Raw genomic sequence first — 23049 nt, 5'->3', positions numbered from 1 at the left:
GTTAGTAATGGCAGGATGTTAGTGATGCAAGTGAACGTCACAGGACAAAGAGCTGACTTCCTCCTGACTACTGCTCTATTCGCTGCATTGTTTGGCAAATGATGGAGATTCAAAACTTGTAGATCATTCTAAAGTAATCAGTCACTTATTGAAGTTATTTAAAGTCTCATTAAATAATTTGAAACATTTAATATCAGAACATGACACTACTATATTTTCTATCACAACTATGTAATTTCTCCGTTGTCTTAAGAGTCTTAAGCGTTCTCTGCTGAGTACTCTGGCTTAATGGTGCTAAGATGGATTTTCAATTTGATTTATGTGGGTTATTCTCTTGGACTTGGGCATTTGTCATTAAAGGAAACGTTAATTTAATGTTCATTTAAATGATTCATTCTTGTTGATGCGTCTGTTTTCTCTTACCTTGTCATGTACAATACACACTGCCAGCAATGTTGTAACGTATTTATTTTCCATAGTTACAGCAGTAAAACCACCACTTTCCTATCCATATGTATGTAAACTGTGTGTAGAATAGGACATTTTGGAGCCTCAGTCAAGCTGTGAAACAAATTTTTTTCCAAAAGAATACGGGTGTACTTTTATCTTAGGCTATCAAATTCTGATTTTCTTTATCAGCTAAATGCAGGATTTCCACAGGGTCATACTTGATGTAGGTCTTAAATATAATTAATTGAAGTCTTAACTTGATCAATCACAAAGTTAAATTCAGTTTCTACCTTTCCATCTGTTTTCACAATGTGTGCATTTAAAATGTACAAATTCAATCCCAGATGTCCACGTGTCACTGTTTTTAGGTGTTCGTTCCCACTGAGGTGGAACTATATTAGGATCCTTCATGAACTTTGATATTTTACCGACAAGTTTTAGCCTTTGATGCTGGTGCAGTGAAAACACCACATCATTTACACAGCCGGATTGTTTTACAGGCTGCCGTGTGTTTTCCACTTTTTGTAATGATTTCAATAAAAATGTGAAAATCATTTGTGTATCCGTCAATTAATTTTAAGTGTGCTATTTTATAAATGTTTGCAATATTGTTATTATATGTATGATTAATTTAGCATTAACCAAACACAATTTCAATGTGCTTTCAAAATCTAAGCACATGGAGATCATAACTATTAAAATATTAAAGTGACACTGATTTATTTGTGTTTTAGCAATCTAGAATCCCCTGTATCAAGCTCAGTTTCCAACAGTGACGTCATATCATCGGTAATATGTAATGTGTAGCTCCGCTCAATGGTACAAGTGCATTTCTAAGATACTTGTACATAACATGAATATTTAAATATCATCCTATTTAATACTTTTACTCCGACAATTCAGATGACAGAGCCTGTTTTAAATGATCCACTGTAATGAGCATATCAAACATGATGCACTGTTACATAGTTAATTTAACCAGCTCAACCAAGTGCAACATTAAAATCCTATTTGCATTTTAATGCATCAGTAAAACAAATCCAATAGCGTATAACAATTTTGAATTAAATCACTTTATTTGTATCTAACTCTGTTAATTGTCAATATTATGCTGTCCCAGTGCTCAGTGGTTGCTGATGTACAACCTGTCATTACAGACCAGACTCATTTAGGAGAACTTGGGCCGCAAGTGGGTCTTTTGTTTATCATTGTGAGAGCTTTATGTTCAGAGGAGGAAAGAAGTAGGAGAAATGAGAAATGCCTGACAAATGGATTTGTGATTGTGTGTTACAAGGCAGTATTTGCATTACTTTCTTTCACACCTACTTGTATATTACACAGATTTGAAATATTTTGTAACAATGTGTTTTTGCTTTAAGATTTCTGTGTCGCCTCGTGTGTTATTTCACTTCTGAGCACTAACCAGCAGAGAGCAGCATTGAATACGTTCAATATTGACAACAGTGTGAAAAGCTGGCGAAAAACAAACCCAGGTCCAATGTTATGTGGTGACTGCTAGTTTCTTACCCTTTGAAACCTCACTTTTTTTTATTATCAGATCTTAGCCAATTTCATCAATCCTGAAAATGTATTTGGGATCAGGAAAATGTGGAAGATGTTGAAGTCCAAACACTACAATAGAAAATGTAAGGACAAATTAAGCTGTAAAGTTAAAAACAGGAATTATTAATCAATGAAAAAACTTAAGACACAAACTGACTTTATAGTTCAGTCGCAGATCAGGAAACAAACCAGTTGTTAGTCGTCTCTTTTTCTCTTTTGGGATATTCACACAGTTCATACTGTGATGTGAAGGCGTGTGACTGTAGATTTTCACCAATGTGGGAAAGGAGGAACATCAAGGATGCACATGAATATGTGAAATTCTTGCTGTCAGTCTTGACACGCACACTGAATACCTTCTTCATTTCACTCTGAAACTATAAGATTTTGCCTCTATGCTCCACTCGGACAAATCTATGACTCTGAGTGTATCCGATTTGAAGTATAACAAAGCTTCTTTGAGCCGATATCCACTCCCAGTTTACAGTAAAACTTCTCCCTGCTGCAGTTTGAGTGAATCCATGAGATCTTTGGTTTTCTGCTGATAACTGACATGTCGCTTGGAAACTTAGCACATGAGCACTTATCTTTTCACTAAGTTGAAAAATATGGGACACTGAAATCCCAATGGCATGATTATATGGTGCAGTAAAAATGCAATTAGTGGGGCACTTACCACAGCGGTGGCAGATGGGGAGGGTGTCTCCCCCACCACTCTCCGAGGCCAGCCGTCCACTCTCTGAGCTAAAGGCTTTTAATTCTTCAGGTGTACCAGGATACAGAAAGTCTGACTGACACTTTCACTGGCAGTTAAACCTGTATATTGCTTTACATGTTGCAGGTGTTCAGCATTTAAACTATTGGAAATGGGGAGGGGAGGAGGCTGTGCTGCAGTTTCTTCTCGACGGTTGAATTACAGAAAAAATCACAAATATATTTGAAAATCATGAGGTCGGCCATTTTTACCCAAAATACTGAAATGCTCTTTGAGAATTTCCTGCACTTGTTACCCTTTTGTCATATATATAGGGGTTCTGTGGCTCAGGTGGTAGAGTGGGCTGTCCACTAACCAGAAGGTCGGGGGTTTGAACGCAACACCTCCCTTGTATGATAGAGAGAAAGTTCTGCAGTAGACACACTGTATGGTTGTGTTTGTGAATGGTTGAATTGCAGAGTAAATGTGAAGCACTTCATTTAACTCATAACTAGACCGATTTTAATTTAGAATGCTTAAAAGATAAAAAATGTAAAAGCCATGGGTGCATGCTCATACCTACAATCTACCAGAAGATGGAGACATCCTCATGAACTCAAAACAGACATTTTATTCTTTATTATCATGTCTAATTTAAAAGGATATATTTTGGATTTCCTGTATATTTTGCTTGATTTTCAAAGTCTCCAAAGCCAGAGAATCACCTTCATGGCATTCGTGCCTTTTAACTAAATTAAATTGACCAAGACTGCACAGTGGTGGACCTGTATGAGAAGAAAAAACTACTGATAGTGTACCCCCTACACCAAGGGACATACTGAAGACAACTCTACTGATACTTCCCAAGTAACAACCTCCACAAATGGATTTTTAACCAAGTTCAGTCATCAAAACCAGAGATCATAACTATTTACCTATCTTTACTACAGGAATAAGACACTTTTGTAACAAAGCATGTCATTTACGCAGATGCTTAGTGACCAAATCAGAGATAAAGAGGATGAACAGGGAAGTGAAAGTAAAGGAAGGAAGATAAATTTGGAGAAGAACTAAATTCAGGAACCCTGAAAATGACCACAGGGATGAGTAAGGAGAAGAAAACCAAGATGCCAGTGTGACAGATGTTATGTTTCCTGAGGCCAAGATGCAGCTCAACTCTTCATTCCTCACCGATGCTGCAATAAGTGCTGGAGCATCAGTCAGAAATGAACCTTCTGAACTGGATGTTTCTTTGCCTCAGGAGGGATCTAGGTTCATTGTCATAGTGCCAACAGGTTATTGCCTTCCTGACCTACTGGCATCCTTTACTGACCCACATATGAAGAACACAGACTTATAGATCCTGGAAGAGGGGAAAGCCTCCACCTTCGCTGTGTGACCGCGTCTACAGCAAAAGTTTTGTGTGATAGGCTCGAGCTGTCAGGTACTTCCCACTGCTTCCCCCTCGTTTTTGGAAGAAGCTCTGAATGGTACAAGTGACAGCAGTGTGTCGGATAGTTTGCTGCACTACGTCTCAAAGAAAGACAGGACATTTCTCTTGCACCGAAATAATTTGCGTCTATTGGCGAAGAGGATCTTATGCTAGAGATTCACATAACCGAATCTTTCCTCTGCTTCTGCACAGAAATCTTGTTTGGACACCCCATCATCCTTCAGTTCACGGAGACTTCTGCATCACAGTGTGGACCTCAGGCTCATACACACGTCTCAAAACTACCCAGATCTTCTTATCTAGAACTGTATATCTCATATGACTACCAAAACTCATATCCACTCATTTCCATCTGATCTAAAAACTCTACGCATATATTGATTAATTAACTTAGAATATTGTATTTTTATTACCAATTAAGAAAGAGAACAGTAGTTAGAGTATAACAAAATTGAATTACATGAAGATGCTTTTAGGTGGTGTCCACTGTCCGCTGCCATTTTTTTGCATCCAACGTCCACAGTGGCATTGGAATCCAAGACTGACATTCACGTGTCCATTGAAAAGAGATTGGAGCTGATCCTCATGGTGAAGAGCTTCTGTGTTAGCTTCCCCATTGCACATTTTATTTGATGAAACATTTTTCAGCACAAGGAAAAGCTCTCTGGGTTAACAAACTTTTTAATACTACATTAGCACATTCAGTAGCGTCGCACCATCCATATCTGATCATCTGATCACAAGGATTCCATCGAAATGGATTTCACTTGAACGTTTTACTGTTTTAAAAAAAAACACACAAGAGAGATCAATAAGGTCACATTCAGAGGCCATATTAGTCTCAGTCTCATCTGCTCGTTTCCTTGAGACCATAATAATGTTCACCCTCACCCCCGGAATCCTTCACCCTCCTCACCCACACACACTTACTCAGGCATGAAGCTGCTCTCTGCCGACTGACAGAAGATCCATGTGTGCTCCGACTAAAATGGAGGAGAAGCACCAGTGGTAGAAACAGAGATGCTGTTACTGCCAAAAAGCACAGGGCAGATTTTGATGCCTCTACCTGCTATTGCACTTTCAGCATAAAGAATTCAAATCAGGCCTCACCATATGTTGTGGCGTGTCGTCTGCTCACTGTTTGTCATTGTCATAAAAAATGAAATGCGGTGCTTGGAGGTTGGATTCCCCAGTGTGTTCACTCAACCAACAGCTGTCAGAGGACAGATGGATCCAATCAGCTGTTTGCTCAGTGAGGTGAATTTTACGCAGATGTAAAAAATGTCCCATTACTATTTACACATACATTAGTTACATACAGTGCACATTGTCAGTGTCAGCAGTCCTGTGTCATTATCAGCCCTGTAGGAAAAATGACAGAGAGGATGTGCTGAAGCTACACCATCAAACCAACTTCATCCCAAAGAGTCCAGAGAAGAGGTTTGAAAAAGTCACACTTATGTGTAGTGGATGTATTGGATGCAGGGACATCCTTTAGATTCACAGTCTTCTACTGAACAGCTCTGGTGTAGCGACAGAGTTACAATACGATGCTGTACCATTGTCCATATCCACAGCATTTTTGTTTCAGCTACAACTATTCAGTGCTTCAAAAGATAAAAATAAACCTTCACATGTGGTAACGCGCCACAGGCCACATGTGTCTGATGAGTAACTGCTTAACTTTATTGGGGAAAAAAGCTCTGCACAGTGTCTTTTGCAGAGATTTGTTTTGCAACGTTTTGGTACGAGACCAAGACTAGCAATAACGTTTCTCTCACACACTAGTAAATATCAAACATCAATAAGCTACATCACAGTCTCTAACATGAAATCAATAGCTACACCTTTAGACAGCTTTTAAACCATTTGCCTGATGAAGGCTTGGTAAACGTTGCAAATAAATCTCTGCAAATAAGAAATCTAAGTAAGTCGACTTACTTTTCTCCGACACACCTGACACTTAATAGATGTGCGTATGATTTTTCTGTTATTGCATAACTTTTCCATTAACGCAGATGAAATATACAGTCCTTTTTTTGGTTTTTAATCCATGATGCAGCCAACATTCATATCCTGAATCCTGGAGACTCTCACAGCAGGTTGTGCCAACTTTGTGTTAGCCCACAATTATTAATAAATTGCTGAATGTTCCTCAAGCTTCTCGTCTTTGTTTTTCTTTCCTTAAGGCCACAGAAAGTAGCAAATGTGAAGCAAACATAAGATGCTTAACGATGTGAGAGGAATCCCATGAAAAAGGCGAAAAGAGTTTTAGTACAGAAATAATGAGCAGTTCAGGATCCACTGCTATCGTACCATATGTGCTACAGATATACATTACACTTACTGAATAAACTCATGAGAAGCCCCATATCCCGTAAGACATTGTCATCATTTATTCAGCCGGTGGAGTCCTTAGTAAATCGTACTGATTTAAAATGTTGTTTGTCTCCATGCTGATTTGTCCCTGTCCTCTTGAAGCATGGATGGAGGAAATCCTCCCCCGTCTTTTTAATCTTTCTGACATCCCTCAATGCGCTTTTTTTTTACTGCTATTCCCTCAAGTTTGAGCATAAAGTCAGAGTGCTTTCCATTCTGTGACCATTTGAGTGAAAATTCACAGTTACACAGCAACACAATTAGTTGGCGAAGATCACACATCATCATCGTCATCATCAATCTGCCTCAGCCTCCTGTCATGACTCTGTCCTCTCTGGCTCCCTCTTTGAGGAAGCCGGCCGACCGGATCCTGACAAAGGAAGTACTGTTTCCAGATTTTCCGGAACGCTGTGCGGAATTTCTTGATGCGGAAAGCATAAATGATGGGGTTGACGGCTGAGTTGCCGTGGCTGAGGATGATGGCGATGTAAATGAGATCCTTTGGCTCGACGCGGGTCTGACAGAAGAGGGTGACGCAGTTGAGGATGTGGAGGGGAAGCCAGCTGACTGCGAAGAGGAAAAGAACAAGGGCGAGAGACTTGGCCAGCTTCAGCTCCTTGCCAAAGTAACGTCTCGGGTCTGTGTGGCTTGCGCTCACCTACAGAGAGATACAGCAGGAGAATCGTCAGCTTATGAATTTAATTTCAGTCTAATCACTTCATTTGCATTTGTTTTCATAGCAAACTGTCTTTAGATTGTTTCATGTCAAAGAGAGTGAGCAGGTTTGTCCTCACCTTCTTGTTGAGCTGCTTGTGGATCATGTAGAAAATCTCTACGTAGATGGCCAGCATGAGCAGCAGAGGGGGCAGCACCCAGCCGAAGAAGTTGAAATAGACCATGTAGTCCATGCTGATGACCGTCTCGAACTCGCAGGTCACCAACAGTTCATCATTGATCAGGGAGCCGTTGTCACGGAGACGCTGCAGGTTATTCCAGCCGAACATAGGGATGAGGCCCACTATGAGGGAAACCAGCCAACACAACAACACGGCCGTGCCTGCTCGCCGAGGGGTCACGACCTGCTTGTAGCTATGGCAACAAGGGAGAAGATAAAGTGAAAAGGGGAACAAATTAATCTCTCTCTGTTTTACAATCAGCTCCATCATCTGCTCTTTATTACATATTATTGTTATTTATTTTATTTATCCTTAATTTATCCATAGAGATTCAGTATCTCCCCAGGGCCCTGGCAAGATGGGATGAATAATATGAATCATACAAGTAGAGAGAAATCACCATCATCATAATATGTTCTTGGCTGTTTTGGAGTGTTGTTTCAACTTTTTAAAGTAAGACTGTGTAACTTCTGCATCAACAGTTGCAGCGTGTAACAATGATGAAACATTGAGCAACAGCTCAAATTGAAGTGAGGAAGAGTGATGAAGTCAACTAGAAATGGGATTTGTAGCCTACAGCAACATTTTGTTGAAGTTTACTAAGATTTCGCAGCAGCCATAAGTTAATGCTTATCCAAGATGGGTCAAAGATTTAAGAGTTACGGATGAAAATGTTTGCTTGCCTGAAGGAAGAACATGTTATTTCTATTTTCAAAAGTTACACAATTCAGCTATGAGATGGCAATTTGTGATTTGTGTGTGACTGATTTATGTCACAACATGTTGTAGTTATAACAATTACTCTTTCTGGACTCTCTTGCTGCTTTCAAACACACACCACACCCTCAGATATTCTCCTGAAATTTCCCAGAGCGGCTGTATGTGGCAATGCAAATGTCCGAGGAGTAAGTTGCTGTGGTGCTTTTACTGAGGTCTGGCATGAAACTCTTCATCGGGAGAATTCACTGTGAATTATGAAAAAGACGAAGTTGACAAACATGGCAACCTGGACAGACAACAAGATTCAAGGGTTTTTGGCAATAAGGGCCGACTCCTAGTTGATTTGCTGTAAACAAAGGCATGTGATATTCTGCAGCATAATACTATAAACCATGTCCTGCATCCTCAACCCAGACGCTGGCAACAGACCAATGCACTACCTGTTAAATCCTTCTCTGGAAAATCTCTTCTGCTTGTATCTTAGACAAATCCAAACATGAAGGAGAATGTAGAGTAAACTCTGTAGAGTAAACAGTTGAAGTTGTTGCCTAACCGTCGGCAATTCTTTGGTATTTCAATAAGACGTCATAACCACTGTACCACCCACACAATAGGAAGTTCAGATATTAAGTCATTGTTGAGGGGCTGATGAACTGCTGAGTTGTGAATTCAAACCTCCTGTCTAAACAGTGCGAGCTGACTCAAAGCTGACGAATGGAGCTTGTTCTTCCTCTCGCCCTCTTTCATACGTCAGGCACATTTTTTCTCTGCTCTTATCAATTCTGCTCGCTGGATGACAAACAAACACTGCTGAGATATGTACCAGATCCAAGCATTCATATTCCTTATTTTTCCCTTACTTTGATCAATGTCAGCTGCTCTTGCCTCGCCCAAACTCTCTCATGTAAAGTACACACACACACCATAGACACACACTCCTCTCATAAGTCTGTTTGTACTCTCCTCACTGAGTTTGTACAGCTGAATACAGATCAGCTGTTCATCTGACAAAAATTGTTTTCTGCTTAACCGTTGTCCGTCTGTATCTACCCTTTCCTGTGGAATTCTGATCCCTGTGCGCCCAGACTGCAAAGCCTGCTCTCCAGCTGAGCTCGCCGCTGATATTTTTAAATCTCACACAGACCACTCTTATCATGAGAGTCTGCTTCCACACCACCTCTGCTATAAAAAGCAATTGGGGCTTGTTAAGCTGTGTCCCTCCAGAGTCTCAGGGGTAGTTTAGGGGGGGATCTCATCTGGAGACACAATTTCTGAAGGTTGTACAGATGGAAATGGATTCTTGGTGAGGTGGAAAAAAACAATCTCAGATTTTATGAAGCTATAAAATGTGCTTGTGTTTTTTTTTTTGAAGAACCCATACTTGTTCCGCTGCTAATGCCAACCCTGGAGAGAAACATAAAAGAAAATCAAAGATGTAATGCAGCCTTTTAAAATGATAAATGAAGTTCTCTTGTTCATCCTGTTTTGGAAATAGGAAAAAGTTATCTTTAAAAAACAATCAGTCGATTCCCTTGTGTTGTAGCTGTACAAGTTGACTGTATGATTTTAAAGAGCTGAGAAACACCACATTACACTGATAAGTAACAACCTGTGTGTATCTATTCATATAAACTCATGTGTGTTCATATAATATATATTAAATGATTCCTGTGTAGCGTCACTGTGTTGTCTCTCTCCAGAGTCTAGTGAGTGTGCATGCTTTTGTGTGTGTGTGTGCGTGCGTGCATGCGTGCGTGTTATTTGCCAGTTTACAAAATTATGCAATCCATCAACCATCCACCATGAGCCCATTGACCAATCATGCATTCTCTGCCAAACTGTGCAGGCTCATTGTCACATGAGCCACCCTGAAGTGGAAACTTTAGTTTTAAAGTTAAAGTATGCGAGAGGTGTCATAAACACACAGAAACAGATTCACAATTTTAAAATCTCCTACTTGTGAGATCTGTTACCACACCAGTATATCTCACTACCCACCATGTTGTTGCCTCTAACCAATTGAGAACAGATGGCAGAAAGATCAAGAAACATGTGTGACTCCCACATGTTTCTATCTATCTATCTATCTGTCTGTCTGTCTGTCTGTCTGTCTGTCTGTCTGTCTGTCTGTCTGTCTGTCTGTCTGTCTGTCTGTCTGTCTGTCTGTCTGTCTGTCTGTCTGTCTGTCTGTCTGTCTGTCTGTCTGTCTGTATGTCTGTATGTCTATCTATCTATCTGTCTGTTTGTCTATCTATCTATCTGTCTGCCTGTCTATCTATCTATCTTGCTCCTCTGCAAATGAAATACATCTTCAGATCTCCAAAAACATCTCAAATCTATTTGAAGGAAATATTTTGTTGTTGTAATTAATATAATTTTTGGTCTCTTCCTGCTGCTTTTCAGCTATGATATTTGTTTGGTTTTAGGGGAAATTATGTGCCAGAAATGGCCACTTTTTAATGAAAAGGTAAGTAATGACCAAATTGATTAATGAAAAAGTGATTTTTTTCCTCTATGTGTAAATCGTTTAATCAGGTACAGGCTAAGAAATGTGTCAGTGTTAAACAACAGTGATTTCTCTGCTGTCGTTTCCAGATTATCACGGATTTAGATGTCAGATTATAATGCCAACATTAATGTGACTGTAAATCAATTCAAATGACCAGACAGCCTTTAACCCAACATGTGCTGTCCCACGCCGCACTGCTGGATGGACGTTTAGTTGCATGTATGACTCGTGTCATTGGCCCGAGCAGCGGTCCAGACACAAAGGCTTCCTGTGGCCGAGACAAGATATTGAAAACTAGAGGAATTCACCTTTAGGCCTACCTCATGGGTATTTTCACTCTCAGGTAGCGGTCGATGGCGATGGCCAGCAGCGCCAGGATGGAACTTTGCGTGAGGACGAGCACCGTGCAGGCGACCAGCAGGCAGCTGTAGAAGTGCGTCTTCAGTCCGATGCTGATTGTGATGGCGAGGGGGATGACCAGCGCGCCCACCGCAATGTCAGCCAAGGCCAGGGAGACGATGAAACAAAACGTGGTGTCCCTCAGAGACCTGTTAATGCGCACGGCCCACACCACCATCACGTTCCCGATGACCGAGGACACGGCGATCACCGCCTCCATCCCGATGTAGAGGGCTGTGGTGGGCGTCAGAGCCGAAGTCATGGTCGCGGTCGGGTTCTGGATGAGTGTGCGCGCAACGGAGGAACAAGCGAAGGACGTCGAGGTAGTTCCCTGTTTTAATTTGGTGCCGGCCGAGACCCCCCGACCGAGGCTTCACGTGTTTTATGTCCTGCGAAATTACAGAGACCCGGTCTGTTCCTCGGAAATGTGACGGGATCTGGTCCAGGACGAGGTGCTGTGTGCGCACCAGACGCAGAAGTTGGTCTCCAGACGCTACCAGGCGGTGATTCCGAGAATGAAGCCGAGCTGCTGGCAGGACGCACGGAGCAGGAATACTGAATGAGTCACAGCTCTCCCCAAAGAGCGCACCACCACCCGCGGGTCGCTTCAGTGTCAGAACCTACAGTCTATGGTCAGAATATGTGTCCATGGAAGACAAACAGAAACAGTGCGAACAGACACATCCCACATGTTCCTAAAAGTCCACTCATTGTAATTGCCTTTTTCAGCGAGGGCGTAACTGGTCCAGGACATGGGCATGTTTATCTCCCTTTGCATGATTTGCATTTCAAGGGAATGAATCCCAGTTTAGACCCGTGCGTAATGACCACAGACAGTTGAGATTACTATTAAACCCTGTGTTATCTCCCTGCGCTCACTGCACAGTCATGAGTTGGATGAACATCCGTCCTTTTCATGAATACTTGTATGTGACAGAAATACACTTTCACTGTATTTACACAAGGCTCAAACGGTTCTTTATATAAAGAATATTCTGATATGTGATATTTCCCATGAATGGGTCAAGTATAACTATATCACTCCTGAGAGGGTGCACAGAGAGGAAGCTGGATGAAGACAAATGGTCACCTGCTTCGTGTTGGAGGGCAACAATAAGACAAGAGCGGACTGCAGCTTTGGTATCGGTGGAAAACAGCAGGACAGATGCACACAGATACCAATTAGACAAAAACAACCCAGCTGAATAAAAGCAGGAGTTAACTGTGCACATGCCCACTGCCTCCATGTCCTTGATTGGAACAGGGACTGCACCTTCACAAAGTATAGACTCTCAAACTCAATGTCGAGACCCCCTCTCAACTGAAGGTCTTTCCCCTGAGAGATTTATGACCGCCTGCGACGCCATCAATCATTAGTTTGTTAGTCCTTGATAAACTTTATCCAGATTCTGTCCACTGCTCTAGTTGAGCTGCAGGGACAGTGAATTAATGGTCAATCTGAGCCTAAATTATACTTTGATAGTGTGCCCTAATTTCTCACTTATCAGTAAATACAACAATTTACCCATAAACTGGAGAGAACCCCCCAAATAGTAAGGGTGTGTTTGTCATCTCTTGCCTGTACAACATCATATTATGGAATCATCTTTAAGAACTTGACTGATTTGGTGGTAAAAAAAAAACACAACATAGAAGCAACTTACTTTCCCCTTTTTTATTATTTTATTTTATTTTCTCTGTGTAAGAGTCGCTATACTTGTCATTTATTACTTAGACTTTCACACATAAGCCTACATTAACATTTGGATATGTGCTTTTTATATTTTTTGATAGTTCACAGGTGAAAAGAGATCTGGATGCCCAACAAGTAACTTGTGATTGACCTTAGAGCTGATGTATGGTGGATATAGGCCATACGGTCTATGAGATTGAGGGGTCTTGCTTTTATTCATGTGGTCAACAATGCTTTTTAATTCTATTACTTTCATGTTTAACAAACCTTTTTTTGCTGCAGCTGCTTTTTTTGTGCAGTCAGTCAAGTCAAATGGATTTCAAATTGGAAAATCCTTTCATAGATTGAACAGCATGCTACAACTGAGAGACAAGACAATACTCTACAAGGCTGAGGTTTCACTAAGCCTCTGATAAACTGACACTTATATTTTTTATTAAATTGAATAATCACTCAATTCTACTGAAGCATATTGCATTCACTAGAAAGCAGAGCTTTTCCCACTACCCTTACAACAACAACAACCACTACCCTAACAACAACAACAACCACTACCCCAACAACAACAACCACTTCCCCAACAACACATTTTTTTAATGTTGCTTTCACATTTCTCATGATGCCTTGTATAACATATGTATGGCACTTAGAATCACCTGTTGAAATGAAATACAATGGAATCCAAATAAACTTGTCTTGCCCCATGTGTAATTATTTGACATTAATGTCAATTAACACTTTAAATTATAATCACGGAATTAGCTTGAAGGACTTCATGCGGTGGGATGTTGACTGACAATTAGTCTGTTCTATTGTCAGCTTTATCGGTTTGCACATATTTTTGGTCACTTAAATCTGAATCATTGAAAAATTAGGCTTATGCAACATTTAATATCAGAATCTGCTGATCATCATAATAATATAGCAGAAATGGAAACACACATGCAAACTCCAAAAAATGTGCTGAGGAAAATTCCACTGACCAGTGTCTAGGGTAGTAGAAGTCCCCTGACCAGGTGTCTCACTGCTCTGATACTGTCTACCTGACAGGATGGAACCCATATTTGGCGGTGTCTCACTGCTATGACCTTGATAAACAGGGTGTAGGCCCTTATTTGGTGATGTTTTCTTCGAACTGGTACAGCGGACGGACAAACACAGCAGATAGACAAAGATGATAATTTCATGTCTTTCATGTCTTCTTTTTTTCATATTATATGTTATGTAACACCTCTAAGTTCTGGCTTTTTTGAACTTGCGGCCAGTTGTTCCATTATGAGCACCCGTGCTTGTTGTATAGACTCTGGATAGCTTATTATTATAAAGACTCAAAAGCAGCTCCAGTCTGAGAATTTCATTATTTCAAATCTCAAGATGAATTTCCATCACAAATGTATTCCAGCGACAAGGGAATCATTCCTTTTTGCACACCTGTCCAAAATGTGTCATGCTATTTTCTGTGGGGTCAGTTTTCTCTCATGATGCGTGAGGCATGATGTGTAGCGGAGTGTGAGTTTGAATCTGATGTGTCAGAGGCACCGACAGTCACGATCCCATGTATTTGGAATTAGTTATTATATTTCGAGCCAAAACCTTCTCTTTCATAGTATTACTCTCCCAGGAGATGAGCAGCGTTGTGCTCATTCCTTGTTAACAGGGATATTTATTTATTTATTCCACAGGATGTTGTATCCACGATCATATAGCACCCCTCTGTGCTATGAGCTAATATCAGCTTAATGTGAGTATGGAGACACAGGAGGTTCATAATCACTGAGACTGGTGGGGCCAGATTATTACCTCTCTCTCTCTCTCTCTTTCTCTCCCTCTCTCTCTCTCTCTCTCTCTCTCTCTCTCTCTCTCTCTCTCTGTACGTCTAATCAAATAACATCCCTTTATATAGTTAATACAGCATTTTTTCTCATTAGCAGCCAGTTACAAACAGTTACAGATGCACTATTGTCCATAATCGTAAATGAAAATAATAAACACTCAACTCAGTTGGAAATTCAAATCAGAGGAACGCTGAGGATTTACAGTTTTTCTCAGTTGTTAACACACAAAAAGCAAAAATTCTGCACAATTTGCACAACATTCACTTCATGTACCAATAGCTTGACCCAATTTGGCACTACTTCACACTCCCTTATCTCATTAGACTCTGACTTTCCTTCTTTACACTCTGATGTAAATTACACATCACCTTGTTGTCAAAACACTACACACAATGTTCAGTTGTTGCACACACTTCTCAAGTAAAATATCAAAGCATCAACCTACAACACACAAATACTCAAATCTCTAAACATTCAGGTCTGTTGAGCAATTTGCAATCAGGACTGCAGCATAAAAGTGCCTTCAGCCTCTGTTTTTTTGATGAACAATGGAATACAATAGAATACAGTGTGCTCACAGTATTTATATTTTGCAGGACTGAAAGAGAACCACACCGTGGAGGAAGAACTCGCATTTTCACAGCCAAACAGGAGACTGAAATTGTAGATATGGTTCATGAGAACAACGCTATCACACTCAGATAAATAAGAACAAGGATCCTGGCTGACCATGCTACATTTAGAAACGTCCAGACCGCCAGCCTCTCTACATTGGACCGTATTCTTCATAGGAATGCCATGCGGATGAAACAAGTGAACAGGGTCCCATTTGAACGGAACACAGACCGCATCATGGAGTTACGGCGAGAGTTTGTGCTTGTTAGTACCGTTAGTATTCAGCACTGACACATGCATGTATTTTACCTGTAATCCAATATTGTTCCTTTTCTACAGTGTCTCACTGTAGCCCACTGTGTTGACCTCTTTGTGTCCATACTGTAACTTGCATTCTCATGCTGTCTGTGTCAGTACTGTACTGTTCTCTGTGTGTACCGAAATAAACCTTTTATTGCTGCATATTTGTGTGCTGTTTTATGTTTGACTATGAAAAAGGTAGTCCTACACTGAGACAGTTTACAAAAGGAGAAATAGCTAATTCTCCAGAGTCAGTGTCATTCATATGGTGTGTTCCATTTTGATTATTGTGTTTTCAATTTTGCACTTCAGTGTGCTGTAAATGCTTGGAAGTGTGCAAGCAAATGCTTAGTTGTGTGTACTCAATAAATGGTATGTGTGCGTCATTTGAAAATATGGCTGTGTGTACCAAATGAAAACACGAGTTCTATTTTGCGAACAGTGAAGAGATTTGATGGCAAAGAGCCATCTTGCAAAGGGAGTGTCGGGTTTAACATTTTGTGTGTGAGGTTTTGAGTTTTCTGTGTGCATTTTTGAGAAAGCCGTTATTGTTTTGAAAAACGTGTGTTAACAATTGTGAAAAACTGTAAGAGGCCATCGTTCTGCCAACTAATGATTCTTGTGCATCATATCAACATATCCATATGAACATGTATTTGTATTTATATATATTTACTGTATACATCAGTGCACTCCACATCCAAACAACACCATGTGCAGTGCAACACAAACTCGTCTCCGTCTTTCCAACAAATTAACCTCGGGCTTGGTGAGTGCGTCCCCCCTCTCGCAGTGAGACCCATTGTGTTGGGTTTGTGTGGTGGCTGTTGAAGCATGAACATTTGGGGAGAGAACGTGCAGCTCCTCATCACCCCTCTCCAGCTCTGAATCGAGGGGATTGTTCGGCCACTTTACTGCTGGGACCAGCCTCATATCACAAGTGCTTTGTTTGCTGACCTACAGGACGCAACACAACACAAGCTAAAACTCAGATGTGCAATATGTGCAAATTTCAGGCAGCAGATTGCAACAATTAATCAATATGTTGAATTGTTTGTTTATTTTAATTGGAGAAAACTACGGAGGTACGACCACATTTTGGATTATTACTTTAATTTATAAACACCCAGAGGCCGACCAGTGGGTCCACAGAGATAATCCGACTGTAGTCAGACATGAACAGATCAACATCTCCTCAGTATTACCAATCCATTCTGTCATTCATTTTCAGTAATAAAATATGCAAGACACTTCTGAAATTCTTAAAAAAAGGTGGTACCTCTTATTTTAACACTCAATCCGGACCACCCCTCACTACTGAATGCTAGGCCAACTGTTAGCATCCTTCCAGTGATGGAGTGCTGATCTGTGCACGGCCAGGCACAAACGGTTGCAGAAAGCACATGGAGACGATAAGGGAACAAGAACAAAACAAAGAAACTCCATTCACACCCTCCTGTTATCTTTAATTTTGTGTTCCTGCTCAAAAGTGACCTTGTCATTACAGCTGATTACAAATCCACAACAATACATATATTATTATTATTATGTAACGTTGCACTAGATCCTTTTATCAACTGAATCCTGTTTGAACACTGCAGGTTTTGAAATTTGATTTGCTATTAATGGCCTTGTATGACACGTTCTCTGTTTTGTTAATTAAATCAGTGTTTTATCTGCTCCAGGCCTCTGCCTTCTGTTTCTGCAATTTGAATCCAAAAGTCAATGCAAATCCTAACATGGTCATCGTGTAGCCTACAAACACACTGCTGTCCACGGCTTGCGATAAATCCTGAATCTCCTGAGGCCTGGTTCCCACGTGTAGACTTGAGTGGGCTCACTTTTGAGAGTATTAGAGACACTTAAAGGAGAAATTTCCCACATTTGAAGAATAGAGTTGTAATATCATGAGAATCTAGTCATAATTTGAAGCTACGTGCTAGAGGGAAAAATCAGAAGATCAGCCTGTATGAGATGAGGAATGTGGAACATATTGATAAGCACCACACTATTATAAGTATCAGGACATGAACATTTGTGTGATATTCAAAGGGGTTTCATAGTTTTGCAATAACATTGGTTTAAGATCTTTGGATCCATAAGGAGTGAACTGAGCGATCATGGGTTCTCCTCGGGCAAATTATGAATTTATTATTTTAATATTATGACCTTTTTCTTGTTAAATTACAACTTGAAATCTTGAAATATTGTGAATTTTGTTGTGAGTCTTACAATCGTACATTGTCATCCCAATTTGTTTTATCAAGTAGTGGATCCAAACTCTTTCAATTAACTTTCAGCCGCTGAGTATATCTTAATCTTACATTAATCTCCATTGTGTATAACTTGTTGTCTATTACTGGAATTCTCACTAACTTATCGCAGCTGCTTGTTGCAACTTATTGCAAAACTATTGCATTAATCGAAGTAGTGGGTATTCCAGAGGGGCACATTTCAGTCTCTTGTGGCTATTCAGTTTTTAGATGCCTTTGTTTCGGAACTCTGTTGAAAGTGTATTTTTTGGCAAACAGTTGTGAGAAAATACCAAGACTACCAAAACATGTTTAACTTATACCAGAACGTACAAATAGTGTTCTCGATGTCTTAACCTTTATAATATTACCATCATTTACTGGATCAACATATTAATGACAAATAGTGACATGAACTAACCTCTTCTTAAGAAAACTTGTGTCCATTTTAAGGCAGAAACTGATGAACTCAGAGCAGATGTTTATTCTCAAAACATTTATCAACTGTCCATGGACATAAACATTGACACTAGATGCTTACTTAATCGTGTTCTTGTGCTCCAGAAAAACAGCGTGACACAAAAAGAGAGAAATTGACTTTATTTTTACCCTCTCACTCTTACTGTGAAGTCGCACGTAACCGAGTTACGTGCGAATCTCGCTAAGAAATTTGTCAAGTACCACTGAGTGACCTTGGCTGTGGCAAGTGCACAAGGTGCCCAGAGCAAACACCATTCAATATTAAAGGAGAGGAGTGAAAGAGCAGGTATAGTTGCATCAAGATGGATTAGAGTGGAGATGGAGACGAGATTGAAAATGGCAGTGTCCGGAAAAGAAAACTTGTGCTAGATTATTTAAGGTGGATGCTGTTTGTCCTCTTACAAATATGTAGAAAAACCAGATCAAGTGAATTGATTATTCATTTGTGAAGAGAAAGACGTTAAGCGTTGGAATGGAAGGTGCGTGCTAAGTATTGGAAACAGAGCAGAAGAGCCAGTGATGTGTGGAAGTTTGTGGAGAGGTTTGATAATCCTGAGGTATGTCTGCTGCTGTTTAGGTGATAGGAATGTTCATGTGACTAGAACATATGGGAAGTGCTGGGGTGAAAATAAATTGTCTGACACCAGTGTGATTGTAGCTTGCAAACATGATAACACAGCGCACAGTTGACATTAGATGCTAGTTGAGTTAGTTGAGTTAGAAATTATTTGATTCAATTGAGCTATTTCAACTAACTAACCCTAACCCTAACCCTAACCCTAACCCTAACCCTAACCCTAACCCTAACCCTAACCCTAACCCTTTTTTTAATTATTAAAATTTAATCAATTGATGTTAAACAATTTACTTTATTTTATTGATCATATATATATATATATATCCAAAGTGAAATAATTTTTCACTTTGACATTGTATAGCAACATATTGAACCCAATAAACACAAATAAATAAATCAAATTTGATATAAATGCTCAATTAAGCATTTTCAAAGTAGAAAATGTGAATTCAGGTTGTAAATATGAAAATAAGATTGTAAAACTGATCTAACATCAATCAATACAACTTACAAATAGGTACATCATTATATGTGAGATCCCAAGTGATCAAAAATAACAAATAAAGGTCAAACTGCGACAAAATTAAACATGTTGCATTTTCATGGTGTTGGGTCAATTTTTGTCAAATTTCTCTTTTTTTGTTGCTGACTGTTTTTCTTTCTGTAGATATTCGGGCCGATTTTTGACCCGATTCGGCCCTTCCAACAATCGCAGGGGCACTCCATTTCAGTGAGTGGGGGTAATGCACCTAACAGATGTTTGCCAACCACCATTAAAACACAGAAGCTAACGTTGGGGGAAAATCATCTAATGTGTAGTACCCCCAAACAATCTGTCATGGTTTCTGGCGTTTTTTAAATCTCCAGTGTGAGTCATTTCAGTTTCTTGTAAGAACAACACTGTGTTTTGTTAATGAGTTGCCTGAGAGCAAGCAATGTCTTGATAAAATGTTTTGGTCATGCAGAGCACAGAAGGATTAGGGAGCTCTTCAAAATGCCGATGGCTCACAAGGTTCCATATAGTGTGCTTTTAATGTGGAGAGTCAGTATGTGCAACACAAACAGCCTAACCCCCTTACTTTATTCTATCCCCACAAATGTGCAATATATCTGAAAGCTCATAAATGACGAAAGCTATTACTGTGGATGTTAGTATGATAAACCCATGATTGGCCCAGCATCTCTCTCTACACTACAGGAGTATAAACCATAAAATTGGCCATATCATCATTGGGAAGGGAACATGGCTCAGACCCATCTCCCTGCCCTGCTGGGCTTTTTAAAGACACATTTCAGAACCCGTTCTCTTTTGTATTTGTAGCAAATATGTGGATTGTTCCAGATCCAGAGTTTAGAGTAAAATGTTTATTATAATCAGCTTGTTTCACCATTTAGCTTTGGGTTTCAAGCTTTTCATATTCATTCGTATACACTGAAACATACAATATGTAACTTTGGCCGAGAGGCTGACTCTCAATCAAAACAATTGGCCCAAACGGGCCAACTGGCTAGCTGTTGGTTTTTCCTTCATCATACGGCCATTTGCCCAGGAAGTTATAGCAGTGACAAGCAAAATCCCAGGTAAAGCAGATATGACGCAAATAAAAGGCGACTCACATGAAATATCCAGTTACCTTGTATAAAACTGTGGATTTCTCTTGGTTTAACCATTGTTGGAAACAATTTGGATAATGTTAGGGTACCAGTCAACAAAAAGGATCAAATAGGTCTAGTGGATGTTTGATTTCCTATTTTATTTACCAATTGTAACATATATCTTTAAAATAGGCAAACAGCATTTAGTTTTATACATTTTGTCTGGATGGTCCGAATTTTTTAGCCTTACATTTCCAGATACCCAGATCGTATAGGTTTCTGTTGTTTTGGGTTCATTAGCTGCTTGCATCCATCCATCAATTATCAATGCTGCTTATCCTTTAAAGGTCACATGGGAAAGAATCCAAGCTGGCCAACATACAGAAACTAACCACAACTCTCACAATCATGGTCAATATAGAGACAGAGGGTGTATCTACCTCCTCCAAACAGAAAGACTCCGGTCGAACCAGAATTCAAACCGGGAACCGCCTTGCAGTGTGACTACAGTGCTTACCACCCCCACACCAGCAAGCGGCCCCGGCTGATTGCAAATGAAAACACTATAATAGTTAGACACCAGTTCATCAGTACTGTAGGAAATCAACTATCCTGTGACTGACGTGAAGCCAAAGCAACCCTGTGATCTCAACAGTTAGTCCAAAATAATATGTTCTCATACTATCAAAGCCAAAAATATGAGAACACACTTTAAATCTCTTCTTCCTGTTAAGCAGTTTATTATTTTGCATTCTTTGGAAAGTTTTCATTCTCTTTCACCCACAGTGAGCTATGAGGCTTTGGTTTACATTGGCACTGTGAATCTTTCATTCTGATAAGTCTCTGAAGAAATTAGTTTGCTCACAGTAAGTGGATTCTGAGGATAAGTGGGAAATTGTAAACAGGATTAATTTCTGATAGATTTTTCGGTTGAAAAAACGTCTGGGTTAGATCGACTGAAGTGTGGACGTTAAAATGAAAATGACGAAGGATCAGATTGTGAGAAGTTTGTCTTGAAGATAATATCACACATGTGTTGAAGTTGAGGCATTTAAAACGCAAAACAGACTGTTCTTCTCTGGGACAACAGTTCAAACAAGCAAGTCAGCTACTTAAAAGAGGAATTCAAAGATTCCTTCCATTGCCAAGTCTATATCACTGTGTAATAAGAAGAGGTGAGAAGCCAAGTGGTCTCATATCATGTTGCTGTTTCATGGCTATTTTCTTCTCTCTGAGCCTAAATCACAAAATCGCTCCCTCCCAGTGGTGCACTTTTATAGCCCTGCTGCTGCTGCTGCTCCGACTTATTGCCTCCAGTGTTTGTGTGAAATCCTGCTGCGACCTTTCTCCTCCTGCATTGTCTATTCGTGAGGAACCCTTGGTGTATAGAATGAGACAACGGGCACTATCACCATGCTGAGTCAATATGAGATCACTGTGACAAAACATTAACGAGCTGATTAAATTCCCTGTCTGAAGAATGGTTCAAGGATGCTTATTTCAAGACGGGGTCTCAAGAGGGCACCAAAAAGCTACGACCAAAAATAAACATATCAGCTCCCGATTCTTTGTAATGTCCCGCCAGTGTTACTCATCCAGTACGATATGTTTTTACCCGTGTCCGTATGATGATGTGTTTGCAGGATTGATCGAAAACTACTCAACATACTTCCATGAAACTTTGTGGAAGTATGAGACATGACAAAGGAAAGAATCCATAAATTTCCCCGAAAAACCCGGCCTATTTAGAAGACTTGTAAAACTCGGTGCAGCTTGGTTGAATTAAAGGAGACTGTTGGGCCTAGACGTGGGCGTGCACTCTACTGCGTGCCACACTAGTTACTTCTTGTTTCGTGTCCTGATTTTCATTTTTGGGGGGAAAAAATTTAGCGGCTGTAGCAGGAGCCCCATAGTAGCAATAAATACATCAAAAATTCGAATACACCACAGTGGGACATTTAAACAGGGATAATTGACGTTTTGAAAGGGATGTTCCTGCATCGTGGCAGATTGAATCTATGGTCAGACAGAAGCAGCAGATAATCACAATATAATACAGACAAGTGCTGGCTAGAATCTTTTAAGATTGTTATGGCATGATTACTCATTTCCTCTTAAGTGACCCAAACCAGAAGATAAAAGAGAAAGTAAAAAATGATTTGATTAAATAATTTACTATTCTAGTACTATTGACATTATCATTGACATCTCCATTTTATCCGGTTCCCTTACTGATCCTGATCAATCCCACCAGTAAAAACCTTCTATAGATGCATTACTTCCTTTGTTCAGATTAACAGATTGTCACTGTTACTCAATGTGGATGCTCTCTCTTCTTGTTGTGACTAGAATTTCCTTGGAACACCAGTTTTTTTTTTTCTTTTTGCCTGGTTCCTGCCTGCAGACAAACCTCCTGTTTATGAACTCCTGCCTCTCCTCTTTTCCCTTCTATGGTCTCCCGTGTAGTATCTGCATCAGTCATCGTGTCCAACGATCAGAGACAAATATCCGTTTCTCTGTTGCAGTATCACTGACTTCTATTTTAATCAGAATTGTATGCAAATCGAGTGATGGCACAGATGACATTCTGCTCTGCACTGTGATATCTCTACTCAATCACACCTCACAAGGTCATTCA

At 40.0% G+C, this 23049-nt stretch overlaps 1 protein-coding gene across 1 annotated transcript; it reads right to left on the bottom strand.

Moving 5' to 3' along the window:
* Positions 1–6624: 6624 nt before the first annotated feature.
* Positions 6625–11325, bottom strand: LOC133000484 (adenosine receptor A1-like). Its single transcript, XM_061070431.1, has 3 exons — positions 10985–11325; positions 7334–7628; positions 6625–7197 (listed from the first exon to the last, which is right to left on the bottom strand). Exons 1-3 carry the CDS (start codon positions 11323–11325, stop codon positions 6814–6816), a joined length of 1020 nt encoding a protein of 339 aa, XP_060926414.1. The 3' UTR covers positions 6625–6813.
* Positions 11326–23049: the final 11724 nt, after the last annotated feature.

This window comes from Limanda limanda, chromosome 4 (assembly GCF_963576545.1).
Source record: "Limanda limanda chromosome 4, fLimLim1.1, whole genome shotgun sequence".
NCBI classification, from domain to species: domain Eukaryota; kingdom Metazoa; phylum Chordata; class Actinopteri; order Pleuronectiformes; family Pleuronectidae; genus Limanda; species Limanda limanda.
The sequence above is the reverse complement of the archived record's forward strand: the minus strand, read 5'-3'. Positions and strand labels throughout refer to the sequence as shown.

What these genes read in the sequence shown, in the direction of transcription:
- LOC133000484 (XM_061070431.1), bottom strand. Translation starts at nt 11,325, where the DNA reads ATGACTTCGGCTCTGACGCCCACCACAGCCCTCTACATCGGGATGGAG. An exon ending in AGAGTGAAAATACCCATGAG is followed by an intron (nt 7,629 to 10,984) that starts GTAGGCCTAAAG and finishes TTGTTGCCATAG; the next exon opens with CTACAAGCAGGTCGTGACCC. An exon ending in ACAAGCAGCTCAACAAGAAG is followed by an intron (nt 7,198 to 7,333) that starts GTGAGGACAAAC and finishes ATCTCTCTGTAG; the next exon opens with GTGAGCGCAAGCCACACAGA.